Source organism: Euprymna scolopes, chromosome 22, assembly GCF_053919585.1.
Source record: "Euprymna scolopes isolate OS-2025 chromosome 22, ASM5391958v1, whole genome shotgun sequence".
Taxonomy (NCBI): Eukaryota; Metazoa; Mollusca; class Cephalopoda; order Sepiida; family Sepiolidae; genus Euprymna; species Euprymna scolopes.
This window is the reverse complement of record NC_136503.1, coordinates 76,673,030-76,696,462: the sequence shown is the minus strand read 5'-3', so window position 1 is coordinate 76,696,462 and position 23,433 is coordinate 76,673,030. Positions and strand designations below refer to the sequence as shown.

The 23,433-nt window shown below is 35.5% G+C and overlaps 1 protein-coding gene across 1 annotated transcript in view; it reads left to right on the top strand.

The window, feature by feature from the left end:
- The first annotated feature begins 7,719 nt into the window (after positions 1 to 7,719).
- Positions 7,720 to 23,433, top strand: part of LOC145243468 (uncharacterized) — a 132,680-nt gene continuing 116,966 nt past the window's right edge. The window contains exon 1 of the mRNA XM_080106403.1: positions 7,720 to 7,915. Within this exon, the coding sequence (XP_079962529.1) occupies positions 7,855 to 7,915 (61 nt within the window). The 5' untranslated portion in view covers positions 7,720 to 7,854. The remainder of the gene's footprint in view (positions 7,916 to 23,433) is intronic.

The following is a 23,433-nucleotide window of genomic DNA, read 5'->3' as shown; positions in this document are numbered from 1 at the left end:
GGGACAATGGTTCCCCACTTGTACGGATCAACACCAGCCCGAAACATCCGACACTCTACCAGAACAGATGGAAGTGGATGACACAGTATCCCCTGGGATGATGGAGGTTGAGAAAGATCAACCGGTGCGTCATACCAGAAGGATGACACAACCACCAAGGTACCTCTCCCCACAGACATGGGGGCACGTCGCATGACTACTCCAGAGCCTCAAATCATTGGACCACAATGCGAGTATCTTGTGGCCCCAGAAGGGGGAGGGGAAGTAGAGGTGGAATCGAACCCAAGACACCCAGCTACAAGACCAGAGTGGTCTTGGCGTCATACCCCCATAGATGTAGACTCGCCCGCTTGCATGAAAGGCGAGAGCAGGTTACTTAAACAAGACATTCACGGCAACCGGTGTGCTTTCAAATATACGTCATCTTGCCGACACTTTACATGCATAATCTGGTAATTTATATAAAATAAGGAACATTTGGTTTGTGTGTGAGAAAAATTAATTTAAATTGTTCCAACAAAAGTGTTTTCTTGTGTTGAATGTTCATAATAAAGAATTAATGAAGTGAGGATTTTGTAAGAAAAGCATGAGGTTTGAAATTACTAATTTTATATAATAAGAGTGCTGCACGAATGCTTAAAGTTCATGTGGCTATTTTTGAGAAAAATAGTCCATAAATCCATATAAGCGAATATGTATGTGTGCGTGTGTGCATTCGTGCCATAAGAATAGTAGTTCAAAATAAGATTTTTAAAAGGAAATTTGAATCCTCGCCTGATCCGGTAAATTTCCACACTGAGTATTACATGCCTGTTGCATGTAAAATCATGACAGGGGTTTTAACGTCTCCTGCAGCTGCAGACAGTTTACTTGAACGTGTGTCGAACTTGTGAAATTAAAGAGAAAAACTTTTTGGATTTTGGTGAGTAAATCTTCATATACAGACTCTTCTGAGCATTCCAGGCTGTTTACTGTATTCATAAGTGATGGAGGGTAACATAGTTCCTTTTCTTTTATGTGTATAGTGGTGGACGCATCAATGTTCCTCCACATTTTTCATATGTGTGAGTACTTCAAAGCGGCGATCACTGTGAAATGTTCTTGCCAGGCATTTATTCTAGTTCTGGTTACCACAGATTGTTTTTTTTTTTTGCCTAACATAAAGGCCTGTGGCATAACGGATAAAGTAATAAGTAAAATTCAGTTCTAACTGATACTCTTCTGAAAGTTAAAGGTCCAATCCTCAATGCGGGCGATACTAAGAATATAATTATGAATTATTTAAGACTTCTATCTGATCATGGCTGATGGAACAAGAGCATTGTCATGTTGTGTATGCTCCTTTCTGCAACAGCATTTATTTTACCCCATGGCTTAAATAAAAAATTCTGTTTGAAATTCTGTGCAGATTCCTGTGTTCAACAGAAAGATTCCCAAATTCAACAAGATACATCTGAAGAAGGTTGTTGGCTGAAACATCGTGACAATAACACTCAAAATAAGAACAATAATCCAAATACTCCAAATTATCATCTCAAACATCTAGAAACAAAACAAATAATTTTTTTTGGAGACAGAATCTAGGCCTGTAAAAATTCCAACAAAAATTAAATAAATTCAAAAAGCAAATAAATTCTTCTTCTTCTTCTTCTTCTTCTTCTTCTTCTAATAATAATAATAATAATAATAATAATAATAATAATAATAAGAAGAAGAAGAAGAAGAAGAAGGTATTATTTACTTAAGGCCTGTCTCACATTCCCATAGAAAAAACAAATTTTTTTTGTTGATTTCGGTGTGCTTTAAAAGAATATGATAACCGTTTCCATCACAAATTTACCGTTTGCATGGTATTAACCCCTGGACCGTGGGACTATTTTCCACCATTTCACACCTGTAGCAGAAACAAATGGGACTTTTTTCTTCCTCGAATCAATGCCTCTCCCCTGTGCTATTCGGCCACATCTTGACCAGTCAGGGGTATGGCGCATTGATACTTCCTATCCCCAAAGGAAATCGGCCAGCATCCGGTTTGAAGAAGAACAACTCATTCTTATGCAGAGAGACACCAAACGGAACGGACCTCCTTTTCTTCTCTCTCTCTCTCCACCTCGGTGTTATCTCTACAGTATTGACGATTCCACTGGAATAACTACCGCGATAATACCAGGTGCCAGAGTCCAGCTTTCTACAAGTAATATACCACATTCTCCTCAATAAACCTTTTCTGTGACCTTTTATGAAGTTGTTGCGTTTGTCATTTCAGAAGCTTGTATTGAATTATTTATTTTAGTAGGGTGCGCCCTAAAAGCATTACAAACCCTACACATCCTTCATTTACATTACGTGTGAACATGCGGTAACATAAACAAAGGCTGTGAAATGTGCACTTGTCTATCAAACTGCCTTCTCACGGCATAGTAATCTTTGGTGAACAATTTAAACTCATATAAAAAACAAGTGGTTTTCCAGATATTAGGCCATGTAATTCTATATGTTATTATGTCATCATAGGTGACTATTTCCGTAAGTGTAAGCGCACGCAGAAATGGTCACCTATGATAACATAGAATTACATGGCTTAATATCTGGAAAACTACTTGTTTGCAGCAAAAATATACGTGCGTTTACGTGTACAGAAATGGTCACCACTGATAACATGAGGAAAAATATTGCTTAATATCTAGAAAACTACTTACTTGAGCAAAAATATGTGTGCTTACACATACAGAAATGGTCACCACTGATAACATAAGAAATTACACGTATCTGTATACAGATTTTTCTTTATTTTTCAATTTCCTCGTGTCTTTATTGAAAGATGAAAACAGAAAATACAAACAAAAAATATTTCAGCCAATAAACAAACAAAAATATCCCCCCCCCCTTACTAGGTGTGTGGAGAAAGAAGTGGCTTACCGTTAAAGAGGCTGTGCGTTTGTGCCTGCAGAGCACAAATTAAGAATCAATATGGCGCCCGCATGCGTTTATGTGGAAAAAAGTCTCGTGGAATCTCGGGGAATCTCGGAGAATCTCCTACCCTGATTCCATAAATAACGAGGAAAGGAAAGCGGGAAGAGGGACGATTTTAGTCACTAAAGCGTACAGACGTGTGTAAAAGAAGAGGTAGAAGAAAAGAGTGTGGTGAACGAAACAAACAACGACTCGGTTGAAAGTAGAGTTGTAATGAACACAAGCTATTTCGGCATGACGTCAGGATTTGACCCCAAGCTAATTCCCCTGTTTGATGGCAGTAGCACTGATCACTCAGTGCAGGAATGGGTGGAAAAAGCAGAATTAATATGTCAGGTCAGTGGGGTGAAGTGTATAGAATGCGTGGTCCCAATGCGCCTCACTGGGGGAGCATATGCAGTGTGTCCAGGTTGATGACGTACCCCGTCACGTTAGGGACCTACGGCCGGCGACACATGTACCACCTCCAGTGGATGATGAGAGTGATTCTGACTCTGAGACAAGTGGGCCATCGCTTTGGTCTGCACCATCCCTATCAAGCAGTGACTCTGATATCAGTAACCTCCATGGAGATGAAGCCTTCCCCGACCATCAGGTGGTGGATGAGAGCGCATGCGAAGACGAGAGCAGCACTGTCCCCCTTTGTAGAAGCACCCGACGGCGGTGATCACCACCCCCCTGTCGTCTCTGTGATCATGAGATCAGGGGGGAGTGTGGAGAAAGAAATGGCTTACCGTTAAAGAGGCTGCGCGTTTGTGCCTGCAGAGCACAAATTAAGAATCAAGATGGCGCCCGCATGTGTTTATGTGGAAAAAAGTCTTGTGGAATCTCGGGGAATCTTGGAGAATCTCGTACCCTGATTCCATAAATAACGAGGAAAGGAAAGCGGGAAGAGGGACGATTTTTAGTCACTAAAGCGAACATATGGTGAGCTACGATGTTCACTCTTTCGCTGCCGGAAGTTCAAGTGCCCCGAGACGTTTTCTGCGCAAGCGGCTAGAGGCGCCTTTTTACTGAATTGCTTTGGAGGTTCAATGTTTTGATTTTCTGACCAATCAGAGAGTTTCCGGGCTGTCGGAAATTCGGTGTCTGTGGGAGCCGATGAGAATCTTTAAAGAGCTCTGTATTTTCCAAAAAAGACCAGTTAACAAAAATTCAGAGATAGTGTTGGAAGGCATATATCACTACTGTCTGCAACTCAAGTCAGTAACTAACTTTTGCATTCCCCCTTTTATTATCGTATGCTCACTTGAAATTAAGTTTATGAAAATAATTATTTTAAAACTTCTCACATTTTTCAATGAACCTTCCAGAGTGATTAATTAACTCTACTCAAAAACTTTCAGTGAAAATTATTTTATATAGTTGAGTGAGGAAGTTTTCTTTACGATTTACAGACCCGTGAACTAATCACGGCTCTTGAATTATCAACTCAAACTTCCTCGAAATCTCAAACTAATTTCCCCCTTTTGTTCACTCATAAATGAACTATTATTTTCAATGAAAATATTTCCTAAAATGTAATAAATCTTTTTCCTTTTATAAATTGTTTTTTTTCTACGAAAGAACCTCGTAAATTCGACTCTCTGTCTCTCTCTCTTTACTTCTTTTCCCCACAATAACATTAGTTAATTAATACATAAATAAACAAATAAAAAAACCTGGGAATAGGCCAAAAACGGACGTGTGTAAAAGAAGAGGTAGAAGAAAAGAGTGTGGTGAACGTGTAGGGGACTAGCTATATATAAATACCCCAATCTCGTTACAAGAGAATAATGAAACGAATGAGGAATTGAAGGAAACAAAGACTCAGTTAATGGATAAGATAAATGTGGTTTATTTGCTATTGAAAGAAATGAATGTTTTAGTTACAATATGTCCGCGCGTATGTGGCCAATGTTCGTTGCAGGACTGGTGTTGTTGCAAGAAAGGAAATGTGTTTTCATCTCAAGTTCGGGTCACTATTGTTTGTTCGCGCGTGGGAAGAGAAATAATTGTTGTAGGAAAATTGAGAATGGTAGTCCAGCGTGTGTACGCATTGATAAGGAATTAACTTTTGTGGGGGTAGTATAATTAAACAAAGCGTACTTATCTTTTCAGACGACGGGGGTGGGAAGTGAGCGGCCGGCCGTGCTACTTCGGTGATATGTGTCAGGCTTTTAACTTGAGAGCGGCGACTACATTTATCAACCTAGCAGCGCGGCGTTTTTGCCTCCTGTGTTTTTCTTCTTTTTCTTCTTTGGTTTGTGTAAGATAGGCATTGTTAGAATTGAAGGCGTCTCGGCTCATAATGTGAGAGCGGAGTTGGCTTCAGTTCACTGATGCCTTATTTCTTCTTCGTCTTCTTCATCTCTTTAGGTCGGGTGGAAGAATGTCTGTGCGTTCACTGACGCAGCTGGGCGAATCTCCTTTTCTTTTCTTTTTCTTCTTCATTTCTTTAGGTCGGGTGGAAGACTGTCCGTGTGTTCACTGACGCAGCTAGGCGAATCTCTCCTCCTTTTCTTTCTGGTCCCCTCCTTTTATAGTCGTAAACCGGCTCCCAGCGGCTGTGATAATTACGGCCTTTATTTTCGGCGGGGAGCTCTGCCATTGGTTCATAATTCTTTTTATGGTTTCTTATTTTTCTTTTTCCAAACGGAAGCGATGCGTGGAGCCATGTGCAAACGACGATTTTTTATTTCGTCTTTTATGTTGGAGACGTTAGCATCCGGTAGGCATGTTCCCACACATATCGCCACCCGAAATAGCGGAGCTATTCCGAGAGTGCCCGTGAGGATTTTAGTGGATTGGTTGGTTGGTTGGTTGGTTGGTTGGTTGGTTCGTTGGTTGGTTCGTTGGTGGGTTGGTTCGTTGGTTGGTTCGTTGGTGGGTTGGTTGGTTGGTTCGTTGGTTGGTTGGTTGGTTGGTTGGTTCGTTGGTTGGTGGGTTGGTTCGTTGGTTGGTTCACCATTTATGACTCAGAGGGTTTTTTTTTTTTTTTTTTTTTTTTTTTGGAGGTTGAGGAGGTTTTTTTTAAATTTTTTTTTTTTTGGATAGTTTTATTTAGAAGAGGTAAAGTGTTCCTAGGATGTTTGTAGGTGTGTATGCATGCTTCATTCAACCTTATCCATCTCATTTAAATAAAGGGGCGGGGTCACCATATTGGTAGGGGACTAGGATATATAAATACCCCAATCCCGTTACATGAGAATAATGAAACAAATGAGGAATTGAAAGGAAACAAAGGCTCAGTTAATGGATAAGATAAACGTGGTTTATTTGCTGTTGAAGGAATGAACATTTTAGTTAGGACATGTCCGCGCGTATGTAACCAATGTTCGTTGCAGGACTGGTGTTGTAGCGAGAAAGGAAATGTGTTTTCATCTCAAGTTCGGGTCACTATTGTTTATTCGCGCTTGGGAAGAGAAATACATGTTGTAGGAAAATTGAGAATGGTAGTCCAGCGACCCAGCGTGTGTATGCATTGATAAGGAATGAACTTGAGTAGGGTAGTATAATTAAACAAAGCGTACTTATCTTTTCAGACGACGGGGGTGGTAAGTGGCGGCCAGTCGTGCTACTTCGGTGATATGTGTCAGGCTTTTAACTTGAGAGCGGCGACTACATTTATCAACCTAGCAGCGCGGCGTCTTTGCCTCCTGTGTTTTTCTTCTTTGGTTTGTGTAAGATAGGCATTGTTAGAATTGAAGGCGTCTTTGCTCATAACGTGAGAGCGGAGCTTCTTCTTCTTCTTCTTCTTCATCTCTTTAGGCCTGGTGGAAGACTGTCCGTGCGTTCACTGACGCAGCTGGGCGAATCTCTTTTTCTTTTCTTTTTCTTCTTCATTTCTTTGGGTCGGGTGGAAGGCTGTCCGTGCGTTCACTGACGCAGCTGGGCGAATCTCCCCTCCTTTTTCTTTCTGGTCCCCTCCTTTTATAGTCGTAAACCGGCTCCCAGCGGCTGTGATAATTACGGCCTTTATTTTCGGCGGGGAGCTCTGCCATTGGTTCATAATTCTTTTTATGGTTTCTTATTTTTCTTTTTCCAAACGGAAGCGATGCGTGGAGCCATGTGCAAACGACGATTTTTTATTTCGTCTTTTATGTTGGAGACGTTAGCATCCGGTAGGCATGTTCCCACAAACGAAACAAACAACGACTAGGTTGAAAGTAAAGTTGTAACGAACACAAGGTGTCCAGAAAGTCGGTGCTCATTTTAAGTTAAATTTACATGGAAAAATGATCACTCACTTTTTGAAAAAGTAATTTCTTCAGATCATACAAACTATTTCTCTGCGACAGAAACGGTTAGGAGATTCGTTTTTAGCACACCGAAATATACAAAAAAAAATATATTTTCGATACGAGCGCAAGATTGTAAACACCAACACCCACAACAACAATAAAAATAATAAAAATAAAAATAAATAAATAAATAAATAAAAAATAAAAAATTACAAAAATAAAATAAATAAATAATATGGTTTCATAAGTCAGTATTTTATTTCGGAGGGTAAACTTTCAGATGTTCACCGCTTCTGGTAAAACTTGAAAACGAGGCAGAATAAATGTAAACATTAAAATAAGCATTTGTACACCATTATGCAACCACAAAACGAGTTATAAAAACAGAAAAAAAAAAAACATTTTAAATTCGTTAGAAATGCAATCAATTAAACACAAAACATAATTATATGAAGAGAAATAAAATGTTTTCCCATTAAAAATATTCGCCGAATTAAACGGTGACTTAAAATTTGATGCTGGCTCTGCTTATCATCGGAAATAGAAAAACACGTGTGGAGATTTTTTTATCGATTTCTGTCCTTACAAAATATATTTCCTCTTCGTTTTTATTTTGTTTGTGTAAAAATCATCGAAAGACCTTTGTTTTCTACTTTGAATGATGTCGTCAACTCTCGTAAGAAAAGCTCTGGAATTATACGCTGATGATTTAATAACAGGTATTTTTTTTTTTTTATTTTTATTTTTTTTATTATTATTATTATTATTATTATTATTGTTATTCTTCTTCTTCTTCTTCTTCTTCTTCTTCTTCTTATTATTATTATTATTATTATTATTATTTACTTTTGGAAGAATGAATGAGTGTTTTGTGTTCCTGTTTGTTTGCCTCCCCACGAGGGCAGAGTTAGTCACAAGGTCAGTTTTTAATGTGTAGGGAAAGGAACGAAAATAAAAATTGTCTCCGCCATGAAAGATTTCTTCTCCGCTAACCGAGAACAAAAAATTGAAGTGTAGTATCAGAACAGATACTACTCTTTGTTTTCCTCGTTTATCAGGATTCAATTTTCGGGCCAAGACCAAAGAGCGATTGCTTTTTGTTCTTTTTAAAATTTTATTTTTTAGATTTTCATTTAGAGACAGTTAATTGGTTTTTCAGCCAAGTAAATTATTTAGTATAGATTTCGAGTTTGTATTGCTGTACACATAGATTCGAAAAAGTGGTCAAAAACAAATATATGACAAATCGGTACTAGTGCACACTTATTGATCCGTGCTGAAATAATAACGTTATTATTTAAAAAGCCATTCTTAATATGGGGAGGGGAGGGTGTTTTGTACCTATTCTATACTTTAATCTTGCAATTGAATAAAAAAACATAAACCTTTAATTAAACTTGGAAATACGATTTAAAAAATAGCGCGGATCGGTAAGTGCATTGCATTAGCACCAACAAATCAATGTTATCAAAGGCATGATAAGTTACCTAATGTAAAGTGTTTATTCGGCTCGATCGAAAAACATAGTGATTACCAATTGTATAAAATAAATTATTGACCACTAGCAGGAAGATCTGACGTTACTCTGGATTGAATGAGGAACTCTATTAATAGTAATATATATTTATTCACCTATGTTCATAACACTGTTGTTTTGTTTTGACCACCCTCTACCTTTCATTTCATTCTGTAATAAGAAGTTGAAATGTTAGAAAACTCTGAATTTTTATGTTATACATATGGCATAAATTTCATTAAAATTGCATATCCATATATGAAGATTTAAAAGGGTTCTCTCCCATGTGTTATTTAGAGGTGTGTATATTCGGTACATAGAGATTGACATAAAAATTCAGGATCAGTTTTATTATCTTTCCTGGATAATAAAATTATATATAAAATGTATGTATATACATGTATGTATATAATACTTATGATAATTAAATCTCATCAAAGTAGGATATATTTGGAATTTTAAAGGCGGTTTCGCTCCCCATCCCCTCACTTTCCAAGTTTCTTTGATTAGGAAGACATTTAGAGATTTGGGATTACTTCCATCATCTTGGCAATCTTATGCATATTTTAATTGGTGCTTGTCAATAATTGGGCCTAAAAAAAAAAAAATTTTACAAGAAAAATCTGACCCCCCCCCCAGCTTTATAATGTACGTACTTGTCACTGCATGCATGAAGATGTCACCTTCCAAAAATTACGTAAAGCGATCAAGTATTATTATAATAATAATTTTTTTTTTGGTACTCATGCATGCAGCATGCACTTATTGATCCGTGCTGAAATAATAACGTTATTATTTGAAAAAACATTCTTAACATAGGGAGGGGAGGGTGTAAACTGGTGTACTTGTCCTCTATGTTTTGCTGTGTCAACTTTTCTGTAGATGAATGTTGAATTTTTATTTATTTATTTTTTTTTTATACTCTGTTGTTGGATCCAGGAGTGAATTTATCGACGTATTATAAACGCATGTGATCAGTATTTTTGCAATTTTGTATTTTTTGACTTTTACGTCTTACACAAAAGTTGTTACTTTTTTAGAGTTTGTTTTTGGTGTCAGAAATTTCGTGAAAATAGTGAATAATTCCACCCCATCTTTCCAAGCTTATAACTCCTCTAAAAATGTAATTCAAGCTCTAATTTTCTTTTTCAATTAAAAGAGCAAGGACCAAGATTTCATAAAAAACAAAAAAACAAAACGTGTTTTAAACTTCGAACTTTACAGGTAAATTTCTAAAAAAAAACAGTACTTTTTTTTGTTTTAAATTTGAATATATTATCTATTAACCTTTTCTCTTCAATTTGTGATATATAAGACTTTGGTACATGAATTAATTATTTACTTTTTAATAGACATTTCAAAATGGGAGGCGTGAATTATTCGACCCCCTGTCTTTCTAAGCTTATAACTTCTCGAAAAATGTAATTCAAGCCCTAATTTTTTTTTCAATTAAAGGAGCAAGGACCAAGGTTCCATTAAAAAAAAAAAAAAAAAAAAATAACGTGGTTTAAAAAAAAGGTTTTAAACTTCAAACTTTACAGGTAAAATTCTAAAAAACGCTATGTTTTTCTTTGTTTTAAATTTGAATATATTATTTATTGACCTTTTCTCTTCAATTTGTGAGTAAATTAATTATTCACTTTTTAATAGAAACTTGAAAATGAGGGGGATGGGCGTGGATTTAAAAAAAGGTTTGTCTAAAATATTGTATTCGGTTTATTGGAATGAACATAAAATTTCACATTGACCCTGAAAATATCGTAAAAATAGAATCAATAGAAAAATTTTGATAGATTTTTAAAGTTTAAAAATTGAAAAATATTGAGTTCGGAAAATTCATTACTGTTTTTAAATGTGGAAACTTTCTCCACTGAAAGGTAGAGGTTAACAAGGATTTTGCAACAATGGTTTGTTGCGACCTGTGACTAGGTAAAAATTGTAGAACCTTGTCGGTCTGGTAATAAGGGTAACGATTCAATTTCCTTCAGCTCCAATCCCAAACTGAAATCACAACGAAAATTCAGTTCACTCCATCCCTCTTATAATCCAGTTAGCCAATCAAATAAGTTAAACACAACAACCACCAATATAAAAAGAGTCATCACCCACACAAAAGGTTTTTGCTGCCACTCTTCCTGAGAGTCGCAGGTAAGTGCTTCAAGTTTTCTCAACACCCTCCCACTCAACAGAAAACAAAATCAATTGTTATTGATTTTGTAAAGCCTTCTCAATATACATATTCCTCATTCTTGATCCCCAGAGCAGTGGTGACAAACCCAATCCTTTTCATCTGGCGGAGCTGCACTGATCCCAACGCATCTAAAATGGAACCAGGTATCACATTGATCACAGCAGATCATAGCCGATCCGTCATCAGGTTTATTACATCCGGGACAGATCCAAACCTGCTCACTCTCCTGTACTAAAGTTGGTTCCTCAAAACTGGTTTCTGACCAAGAAATTCCTTCTATGGACTCCCAGTCATCATAACAAGGTTCCGGACCATCCTCTTGTGGTTCATATTCCGCATGTAGTTCTAGCGGATATAGATGTTTAAGGGAATATGTTTTCACACTCCCATCACCCCGTCGTATCTGTGCCGATCGTACCATACCATCGTCTCCCGGAAACAATTCTTCTACTCTCCCCAATGCCCAGAAGGGTCGAGACTTGTTTGGGAGTTTTATCGTCACAATATCTCCAGGTCGTACCTTATTAGATATAGTTGGATAACGATCTTGTTTACGTTCTCGAAGAGAGAGTAAGTAATCCTCGTTCCATATCCGTTTAAACTCCTTGAGCAGCTCATCCCGGTTCTTCAAAGATTCCAACAATATCTGTCTGGACGGCAGTTCCCCTTCATTAATTGGTTGAATCTCCATTCTAAGAAGAAGTCCAGGGTTTTGATCTGGGCGCAGGAAGTGATTGGGCGTAATTACCTCCAGTCCAGAGTCATTTGAACTCACATAGGTTAGCGGTCTATTGTTCACTGCTCGTTGGACATCTGAAATTGCTATCCACAGCTCAGATTGACTGTAAATAGACCTTCCAACAGTTTTATAGAGGCATTCCTTTAATGTTTTAATCATGCGTTCCCAAACTCCTCCATACCAAACCGAATGAAGAGGGATCTTAGCATGCTTTATATTATACTACCCAAATTTTTCATCAAATTCGGAAGAAGTTAGGGCCTGATTTAGTAAACTAACTCCAGCAAGAAATGACTTTGCATTATCACTATATATGTGAGAAGGCAAGCCCCACATGTTTGAAAACCTGATGAAGGCCAGTATAAATGTGTGCACTGTCATGTCCTCAACCAGTTCTAAATGCACCACTCTGATTTCCAAGCACGTAAATATGAGAATGTAAACTTTAGATTGAAGATTTTGGTTTTGAACCCACAGGTGTCCCGTATAATCTATCCCTGTATGTAAGAATGGCCTTACCAGATTTACTCTATGTTTAGGCAGGTCTGTCATCTTAGGATAAGGAAAATGTATCGAGTTGATTTTCTGACAAATAAAGCAGTCCTTCAATATTCCCTTCACAGCCTGTCTGCCTTGAGGTATCCAAAATCCTGACATCCTGATTCTATTAAGTGTAGCTGGCACACCCAAGTGTTTAGCCCTCTCATGCTGATCCTTCACAATTAGATTAGTCAAGGGATGATTCTTCCCGAGCAATACAGGGTTTAAAACCTCATATTGTAGAGTAAAATTTTTTTTATCCTGCCTCTGGAGCGGACGACACCAGACTTGTCCAGAAATAGGTTTAACTGACTCACAAGGTTCGGAATAGGTTTATCATGAGGTGCATGTAAGAACTTCAATTCAAGGGGAAATGCCTGTTGTTGCATTGTCTTGAACAAGTAGTCAGCAGCAGCCTGTTTACAGTCCAGTTTCTTGCCTCTTACTTTGGATATAAATTCGAAGACTCTGGAGACCACACTTAGAAGTTTGTAAATCTCTTTTCACCTCCTCTTTGAATTCGATAAGGTCATAAGCATGCGGTGCCACCCTATCTCTAGGAAGGAATTTAACCAAGTTTTCCTGAACTTGGTCCACTTTAGAAAGCCACTCGTTTATGTTGTCTGTGGTGTTCTTCAAGGCACATGCATCCACTGCGACTCTTTTCTTTAATTTTTCTAATGTGTATCCGATAATGTTTTATATCTTTCCTCCGTATCCAAAAGGGCCTCAAGAAGCTTATCCGTTTTTTCTTGCATTCCTAAGAAATCCTCAAGGGAAGGCATTTGTTCCGCGGCCATAATAAAAAAATAACAAAAGAAGAAAAGGGGAAGAAAAAAAAATGCAAAAGGTCTGCAGATCAATGTTGTAACGTGTGGAAACTTTCTCCACTGAAAGGTAGAGGTTAACAAGGATTTTGCAACAATGGTTTGTTGCGACCTGTGACTAGGTAAAAATTGTAGAACCTTGTCGGTCTGGTAATAAGGGTAACGATTCAATTTCCTTCAGCTCCAATCCCAAATTGAAATCACAACAAAAATTCAGTTCACTCCATCCCTCTTATAATCCAGTTAGTCAATCCAATAAGTTAAACACAACAACCACCAATATAAAAAGAGTCATCACCCACACAAAAGGTTTTTGCTGCCACTCTTCCTAAGAGTCGCAGGTAAGTGCTTCAAGTTTTCTCAACAAAAAATTTGAAAAATATTGAATTCAGAAAATTCATTAGTTTTAAAAAAAAAAAAAATCTATTACTTTTAAAACAACTTTAATAGTTTATTTTCGAAGTATAATCCATAAAGAAAATAAACAACCCACTTTTAACAGAGAAATTACGAGATTTTTATATTTTATTCGCAGTTTCGTGTTAGGGGTGTCAAAAATTCTGATACACCTAGTTGTTACTTTTTTAGAGTTTGTTTTTGGTGTGGTGCTCACACAAGTGGTCAATAAATATACAAGATGTAAAGACATGTTAATCCTCTATGTTTCATTGTACATGTGAAACGCTGAAATTGTAAATTTGCTTGCAAACAGTAATTTTACACTTGAGAACAAGGCTAAGGGCACATAACTCAGATCATTTTCTAGTTAAAATACAGGAAGCCATTTTTAAAGGTAAATACAAAAAAAGTGAAACAATTGCAAATTACTTAGGTTTTCTACCCAGTCGTGGCTGCTGGAATGAGAGCATGCAACCTCTGTGGATTAAATAAATAAATGGTTCTATTAAAAATTCCGTGCAGATTCTATAGTTTGGGACGGAAGATTTCAGAGTTCAACTGGATGCACCTGAAGTGGGCGGAAGTTACATCAGTTAAAACGTGAAAATAACACTAAAGATGAGAACAGTAGTCTGAATAATTCAAATCTCTATATATAAAGTAGTAGCGTTCGTGTGTGTATTTGTGTACAATTCTCCTACAGTCCACACAATTGGACTGATCATGATCAAACCTGGCATAATGATGGTCTCCCACCTAGGTATGGTGCACACCAAGTTGGGGTTCGTCACCATCCTGAGAGTCACCACCATGACGCCGACTAACTTTGTGAATTTGATGAATCGGATCACTCTCCTCCACCACATTCCCCTCAACCACAAAAGCCCCCCAAAATATTATTTTATAATATTTTCTCAAATATGAATCAAAATAATTTTGTTTTAACTTATGAGGAAGTTTCTCTTTCTGCTCAACATGGAAATGCGTAAATATTTTGCAAAAATTTACGATGAGCAATGTTTTTGCAAAAAAGTCTGTTTTTATTTATCTTGACTGCCATTTAATCGATACATAAGATAAAGCCAAGTTTATGATTCTAACCATTGCTGAGTTATCAGGAACCAAATTTAAGATCTTAACTTTGATCACAGATTCTTAATCATCCCTCTTGACTTAGTGTTAGGGTTATGATTAATGTAGTGCAAGTTTTCAATCTCCTCATCAAACTCGAGAAAATCATGATTATTATTAGGTATCCCAGAGTCAATTTTTTGTTTTCATTATATCGAAAAACTTTTAATGTCGGTACATATGTGATACCAACACGTATACTCCCTGCTCAACAACAAATGCAAACCCCAATGATGTTTCCGTGATCTTTTCCTTTGATCATATCGTCTCTCACATTAGCAGCTGCCAATAGGAGCAGGCATGAGTTCACAAGCATAAAAAAAATAACAACAAAACACAAACTCCAACACATTCTGCAAATATCAGTTGCATTCTGGATGTGTTCCGCCATTGACCCTCTACATGCTAATGTCCACATCTACGTTCGGTTGAAGTCATGTTCGTGTTCGGTAGTTGATGTCAGTTTATCTCAATTTCTGAAAGCTCTCAATCTGATATAAGCCATGAACTGTTTTCAGCTGCGCTCATTCGTCAACTCTAAATGTTGACAACTGTCGCAAACCCAAGACTGTCCACAACAGTCGCAAAACTCACCGCCTGTAAACTAACTCTAAATATGTTCGGTCTTTTGTCTGCCAAATCTTGATTAAAAATCCTGTTTAGCTTTCTTTGTGTACTTTGGTGAACAACTTCCTTTTTATTGTTCTGTTGATAAACTTGTTTCCACTTTCTTTTTATATTTTTCTTCTGTTTTTTTTTTTTTTTTTTTTTTTTGAAAGATTTCCTAACACTTGGGGCAGGGAAACGTTGAACAGTTATATTCAATTTATGACCATTCGAAGCTTGTTCAAAATTCAAAAAGTTGCCGTTTTGCAAATTTTGTGTCTAGAACCGAAATGCACACTTTAACAAGTGAAAAAAAATTCTTACAAGTGAAATCTCCTCTTAAAAATAAATGCTAAAATGTGAATCACTCTGTATTAAAAAAAACAAAACAACTAAACTCACTTTAATCAGAGCGTTTCAATCAAAGGTAATTAAAAGATTTGTTCCAATTAATTAAAACAGTGATTAACTGCAATTAAATAAAAATTTTAAAAACATTTTTTTAGAGTAGAGCATCTGTCACGATTTTTGATGCCAACGTAGTTAAATGATGGCAACTACTGCCACTCTATAAACTTCTGTTTCCATTTTTAAAAAATTCAATTGGGGTTAATCATTTTTTTTTTTTTTTAAATTTGAATTAGGTTTCCTTTATTCTAACTGATCCATTTGGCATAATGTTAAGTGTTCGTTAACAGGCTGAAAGAGACTAGAGTTCAATCATACCAAAAACTTAAAAAAATGGTACATGCCCCATTGCTAAACACTACTATAAAGGGAGGATCAAAGGCAATTAGAGCAATCCTGGGAATGAAGTGGCACCCTCTCCTAAACCTCAGTGTAGCAGTTAATGCAAAATGGAGTCTTTGAGTTGCTCTTGGCTATAATCTGCTACTTAGCTTAGCGTTATTCTATTAAAAATAATTTTGGAGACTTTTCGTTTACTGTTTCCTAGGATTTTTATGCAAGGATGTCCTGTTTACGAGTTGTGTTATCATTGTTGTTATAGCAGCGAACCTCTGTCGATCAGGGTCAACCATAGGTGATGCATCCTGAAATACTTCTTTCAAACTCTCCGGCTTAATGTTCACAGTGAATATGAGTTGGAGCAGATACATCGAGACCATTGGCAACGCTGTTGCGATGAAGGTGGGCTCTCTCTACCGTGCTAGAAAGTTACTTTCACCTGAAAGTATTCTGTACCTCTACAAGGCCACCATTCGCCCATGTATGGAGTATTGTTGCCACATTTGGGCTGGTGCATCTGCTATTGGTCTCTTACTCCTGGACAGGGTTCAAAAGAATCATCAACCTGATAGGTCTTGAATTGTCATCTAAGCTTCAACCTCTGTCCCATCGATGAAATGTTGCATCCCTCTGCCTGTTTTACAAGTATTTTAATGGTGAATGCTCTAACGAACTACAAGCCTTGTACCCCCTCGACATAAATACCCCCGACAAACCCGTCAAGCAGCAAAGTCCCACCTCTACACAGTAGAAATACCTAGATGTAAGAAAGCCTTCTATTCTAATAGTTTCTTTCCCAGAACTGCTAGACTTTGGAATTCCCTTCCGGATTCTTGCTTCCCCAACTGTACTGGCATGCAGAAGTTCAAGTGTAATACTGAATAGATATCTAGCTACTCATCTCCCTTCATGATATCCCTGCAACTTATGTCCCTGATAGTAGCCCCCTACATCAAAGTGGCACTGTGCCTTGTTTGGGGTGAAAATGGAATAAAAAAAAAAAATCCTTAGCCTATTTATCCTAGCTGTTTACTTCATTGAAGTGGCTGAAGAGACCAATGTGAGAACGACAGTCTCTGTTCCGAAAGATGCAAATACGTGTAGTCTCTGGATTGTTGGCATTAGTTTTCCTTTCTTCCGCGGCAGCTTCTTCTTCTTATTTGCAGATGCTGCTTCAGAGTTCCTCTTCATCATTATCATATGTTTTTTATTACTAGAAATTATCTGTAAATTCTTTAGTGCCCATGATAGGGGTAAGCAGTTCTCTTGGGACAATTTAGATTTAGAGAAATGCATTGAGTTAAGGAAGAATGTGTATTTATAATATTTGCCAGTCAAGCAGACAAGAAGTTTTACGGCATACCAACCCTTTTCAGGTTATTTAATGCCGAATCTAATTATTTTGAAGAAAATATTTTTAATAGAATATATATATATATATATTTTTCAAGTCGGTTTCTACTTAACCCATAGTTGGGACCCTAACAGGTACTACCACTCTGGGTCAGAGTGGACCTGGGAACAATGCCAATTAAAGGGTGGCTCCACACTCTCCAAAGCCTGCAAGCTGGGGCCTCACCATCGGATGTAGTTTAAGGTCATATCAAGGACCAGCAGACAAGAAGAAAAGAAATGCCGTCTAATATATTTCCTAGTGAGTCGGGTGTCGACAGCATATGTCAAATGAGGCTGTTATGGACAAGATCTGAGAAAGAAGGTCAGGAGAGCAAAAATGTTGGTTTGAATGCAGAACAGTGTAATTTTGAAATGGGAAGTTGTGTAAAGGCCATAAAATGGGTGAAGAAAGCCAGAAAGGTAATACAGAACATGGGAGAGAGACATAATGTGACTAGATTGAAGGTGACATCAAATCGAAGGTGCTGATTATAAATCATACATAACACTTTGCTTTATATATATATATATATATATATATATATATATATATATATATATATATATATATATTAGCAGGGAGATCCGTTGTTGCCCGGGATTGAATGATGATCATCAAATGTTTCACACTCCCACATTTTTATTGCCATTGAAATCGATGAAACCCCTCATTTTTCAATCAAATCGCTTGATCCATAAATTGCACTTTAGAGAATCTACTGTTGATTTATAAAAATAAATTTAATATATTATGAATTGAGTTACAGTTTACAATGCAAAAGTGTTCATTACAATAGTGTTTCGTTGACGACTAACAAGCCTTTTGGAACATCCTCCCTATATTTTCATAAGTAAACTCCTCACTAAGAGCTTTGCATCACCCCCCCCCCCCCGTGTGATAAATGCAGATAATACTCTGAGCAACATCCATATGCTTTTCCGAAATGTTTCCAGACTTTTCAAGAACCCTGATTCTAGCAAAGCAACTGGCCCTGACAACATTTCAATCATTGTGCTCAAAAAGTTGCAAATGGAACTAGCTCCTATACTAACAAAAAGTTGTTACAAGATTGCCTTAAAGAAAGATGCTTCCTAACACTTTGAAAAACCTTGACAGTCTGCCCAATATTTAAAAATACTGCGGATCGGTCTTCTGCATCTTGGTACAGAGCAATCCGCCTCCTGTGCACCACGAGTAAGTTGCTTGAGTCTGTGATAAATAGAGAAGTTGACCAATCATCTAAGCAAAAACGACCTATTCAACGACTTGTAATATGAGTTCCATTCTGAGAGATCAACAGCTAATGTGATGATAGTAATATCACGCAGGATCAGCGAATTTCTTGATGATAGCTTTGTTTCTAGGACAATAGCTCTTGACATATCTAAAGCATTAGATAAACGTTTACTTCATAAAATTTCCAAGTACAGAATACAATTGAGAGAACATTTTAACACAAATGATAAATACTCCTGTAGAAGATAAAACAGCCTGGCAAAAAAATTTTTTTATTCTATTAAAATCAAAACAATCATTGAATTATAAAAAAAACAATAGCAAATAATAGTTAATTAATAAATATTTTTTCTCAAAACCAATATGCAAATTAATAAATCGTTTTATATGGTATATGCACAATCAGTTTATAAATTAGATGGTGTGTCTATTTTGGAAGTTGAACTAATTTGAAATGAGACATTTTAACTTTACTATTGATCCAAGAAATTACCCCAACTTTTGCATTTTTATATATATAATTTTTTTTTTTTTTTTTTTTTTTTGATTCATTACAAATTGACAGGATAAAAATTATCTGTCCATATTGTCAGACGATTCAAGTTAAAATAAAAAGGAAATATGTTTTTTGTTTTTGTGATTACATATGGATATTAAAAACCATATGTAAATATATATATATGGAGGGGGATCTCCCTTTAGATATCATTTTTTAGTAAGTTTCATTAAATTTTTGGAATTTGTTTTTCTTCTTTGAAGCATCCGTTTTTCTTATTCATTTTATTCCATCCATCAATTTGTTTGTCTCTGAGTTGTGTGATGTCAACATCTGCTATATGCATAACAAAACACATGTAAGGCACTTATAGAAAAAAAGAAAGCATAGATATTCGCCTTTATTTATAAAAAATGATTGTGGACTGATTTATTTTGGCTACTGGAATGGAATATATAAAGGGTATTAGGCAAAAAGTCTAAAAGAGCAAAGTTTCAGTTAATGTATGAAAACTTTAAAGGAGCGATTCTCAGAGTACTGTAGATGTAAGATAAGCTCGATAGGTGTATTTTCCTAGAGCTATATTAATATTGGGGATTAAAGATCAATTATTGTAAATTATAAATCCGCTTCAAAAGGAGAAACAAAATAAAATCAGATTAAATGTACGATTCTTCCTATTTACAATGTCTCCCCACGGGACAGAGTTAGACACCAGGGTCGGTTTTTAATGTGGAGAAAAGGAACAAAAATAAAAATTGTCTCAGTCGTGAAGGATTTCTCCTCCGCTGACAGAGAACAAGAAATTGAAGTGCAGCATCTGAAGAACCGATACTACACTTTGATCTTGACTCGAAACAGTTGTTTCGGAAATGATATCCATTTATTCATTTAATATTGACAAATATTTTTTGACATATTGTCTGCTTATCAGTACAAATAGGGGTTTGGCCGTAGAAGATACCAAAAATTAAATTAGCGTATTTGAAGTGAGTATTTAGAAAATATTTTAGAAAGTATTTTAGTAAACAGTTCCTTAGTGGGTTTTCAGTGGTTTTTTTTTTTTTTTTTTTTTTTTTTTTGTGCTCCAAAATAAAATCAACATGGAATTTTGCACATCCAAATATCAACTCGCATATACTTAAAAAAAAAAAAAAAAAACACACTAAAGAACCGTTTTTCTATAAAGGTTCACCCGTCATACTCACTCAAAATAATGCTAGTTTAATTTTTGGTGTCTCCCCTTACCTTACCCCCATTTGTGCTGATGAAAAGACAATATGTCAAAAAATATTTATTTTTCAATATTTTATTTGTCAATATTAAATGAATAAATGGATATCGTTTCCGAAACGATCGTACATTTAATCTGATTTTTTGTTTCGTTTCTCCTTTTGAAGCTGATTTATAATTTAAAATTATTAATCTTTAATCCCCAATATTAATAAATCTCTAGGAAAATGCACCTATCGAGCTTATCTTATATCTACAGTACTCTGAGCACAGCTCCTTTAAAGTATTCATACATTAACTGAAACTTTGCTCTTTTAGACTTTTAGTCTAATATTCTCTATACATTATATAGATTCCATTCCAATAACCAAAATAAGCCAGTCTACAATCATTTTTTTTTATATAAATATAGGCGAATAGCTACTTTTTCTATAAGTGTCTTACATGTGTTTTGTGTATATAGATGATGACATTTTATAATTACTGATTTTAATTCTCTCTCTCTCTCTCTCTCTCTCTCTCCCATTTCACCCTTTATCCTGTTTTCTCATTTTATTTATTTTCATTTTCCGTCATGCCGATGTTTTTCTCTTTTTCACCAGATTTTTTTATTCACAAACAAGCAATAAAAATGTTACACTTTCTTAACAGTTACCAGGAAATTATCGTCTTCTTTTTTATTTTTCCGAACGTTCATAGCTGACATTTAATTTATACCACCCCTCCCTCGAACCCATGTCTTGCAATGCAAGTTAGAATTCAAACAAAACCAATAAAATTTAAACACATTATCGTCCATTTCATTTAGAAGATAAAGTTCAACAAAGATCAATTTTATTTTTTATTTTGTATTACTCTGTTTTGTAGTAAACCTTTTTCTGTTTAAGATCATCTTCTGGTTTGTAGGTGAAATCAGCTCAAAATTGTATAGAGATTTCTTTTTTGAGAAGAAGTTTTTACCTCGAAATATAAAAAAAAATTCAGACACTATACCATCTTTGATTTAGTGCACTATAAATATTTACTGATAAGTATGCTTTAATATTGTCGTTTTATCTACCTTTGTCCAATATGATTTTCTATCATTGTCTTCAATTGCATAAAGCATTGTTATTGCTTTCAATATCAAGCTTCTTATATACTATGCCCAATGCTTTAAACAAACTACAACACCCTTCTTAAACGTCTTGAAAATAAAATTGTACATGTTGTGGTATGTATGGTTTCAATCATTCCACAAAATTGTTTCCTCTCTTATTTTTTTTTTAATTGATAAAAAAAAGGAAGTCCCTCATAAATTAGCATTACAAGCGTATGCTGTATTTTCGTGGACATCGGCAATATTACATACCTAATGTGCTTTAACAAGTAATATTTTTTTTTTATTTGTTGGTCAACTTTTAAAAGGATGTTTGTCAATTCAAGAATTACATTGATGAAAAGAGAATAGAATAAGCATTCCAATGATGTTAATTTATTTTTCTTTTAGGCGTTCAATATTTTTATGCTCCAAAGTTAAAAATGAAAAAAAAAAAACGGTAAAAAATGACGACAGCAAAAAGGGAAGCTGTTTTTTTCAATGTTTACATTTCATAAGTTACGTTTGGATACATATGCGCGGGGTTAAATTTGATTGGATATGGCTGAAATTTTACAGGCTATATAAGCATAGAAGTCCATATCTACTGGACTTTGATTTTTATTCTTATGATCTCAGGAAGCAAAGTTACGACCGAGCAAAGTTGATGAAGAATATTTCAAAATTGATAAGATAAATCTGTATATATCATCCATTTTCAAATAGATAATAGTTTCAGAATTATTTTTATGTATAATATGTAAATATCTGATAATTATTAATTGTGCGGAAATTTCTTTAAAATGTTATCTTTTATAGAAATTCAAACCCGCTTAAAGGGAAACGATGACAGCGATGGTTAGCTATGCTAACCATTGCTGTCAGCGTATTAACAAGTTTGCATTCTCTTAAAAATAGAAAACTGTTTTTTCTGCTTTCAAAACGAAAGCAGAAAAAAGTTTCATTTTTTATTCTGAGTTTGTCAATTTAAAAAAATTATCGTTTTTCAAATTTGATTTCCAAATAATTATATTATTTTGTTGTTTTTAACGCTTTTAGTACACATGTACTAAAAGCGTTAAAAAACAACAAAATGTACTAAGTATATGCTTTTGTTTTTTTAGCGATAAAGAAAACAAAAAACACAAAAACAAATTTATGACAAATAAAAGGTACTTGTGCACTTATGCTACCATGCTGAAATAACGTTATTATTTAGAAACAGATTCTTAACATGAGGAAGGAAGAGTGTTTTGTTAACTATTCTGTACTTTCAGCTAACAATTAAATAAAATATATCGTGAAACTTTAATTTATTTTTAACTCATTGTCAAGACCATTTTTTCGAATCTGTAAAACAAACCCGTTTTTTTTTTTAACTGAAGATATCTAAATAATAATAATTAGGCGGTTTGATAAAGAATCTCATTGTGATGCATTTTGTAAATTTTTACCTTGTTCCACCATAACATTTTTCTTTAAAATGACTATCTTTTAAGGTTTTCAGGTATGCTGAAAACGAATATCGCATTTAAATTTTCCGCAAATAAGTAGCTTTCCGGATATTAAGCAATGTCATTCCTTATGTTATTGCTGGTGGCCATCTTGGTACATGCATTTGCACATACTTTCTCGGGGTTACGGTTGTGCATACCAAGATGGCCACCAGCGATAACATAAGAAATGACATTCCTTAATATCCGGAAAACTACTTATTTGCAGAAAATTTAAATGCTATATTCGTTTTCAGCATACCCTAAAACATAAAAGTATCATTTTAAATGTTAAGGTGGAAACTAGGTAAAACATTACCGTTTTATTTCTTTGTTTACATAGTTGAATTTTCAGTAAAACAACAGAATAGAAATGACAAAAATTACCATCAACTGGTGAATATATAGTTGTTGCTTATCAGGATTCCTGGTATCCTGGCACTGTGAAAGCTACATCAAGGATTCACGTAGAGTACGATTTATGGTTGCATCTCAGAAAATAGGGGCATATATTGGGCCAGATAGAGAGGATTTACAAAATTGAAAATTGAACTGGTCTCAAAATGCATAAGTTCTGGTCAACTATGGGAATTTCCATCTTTTACAGAA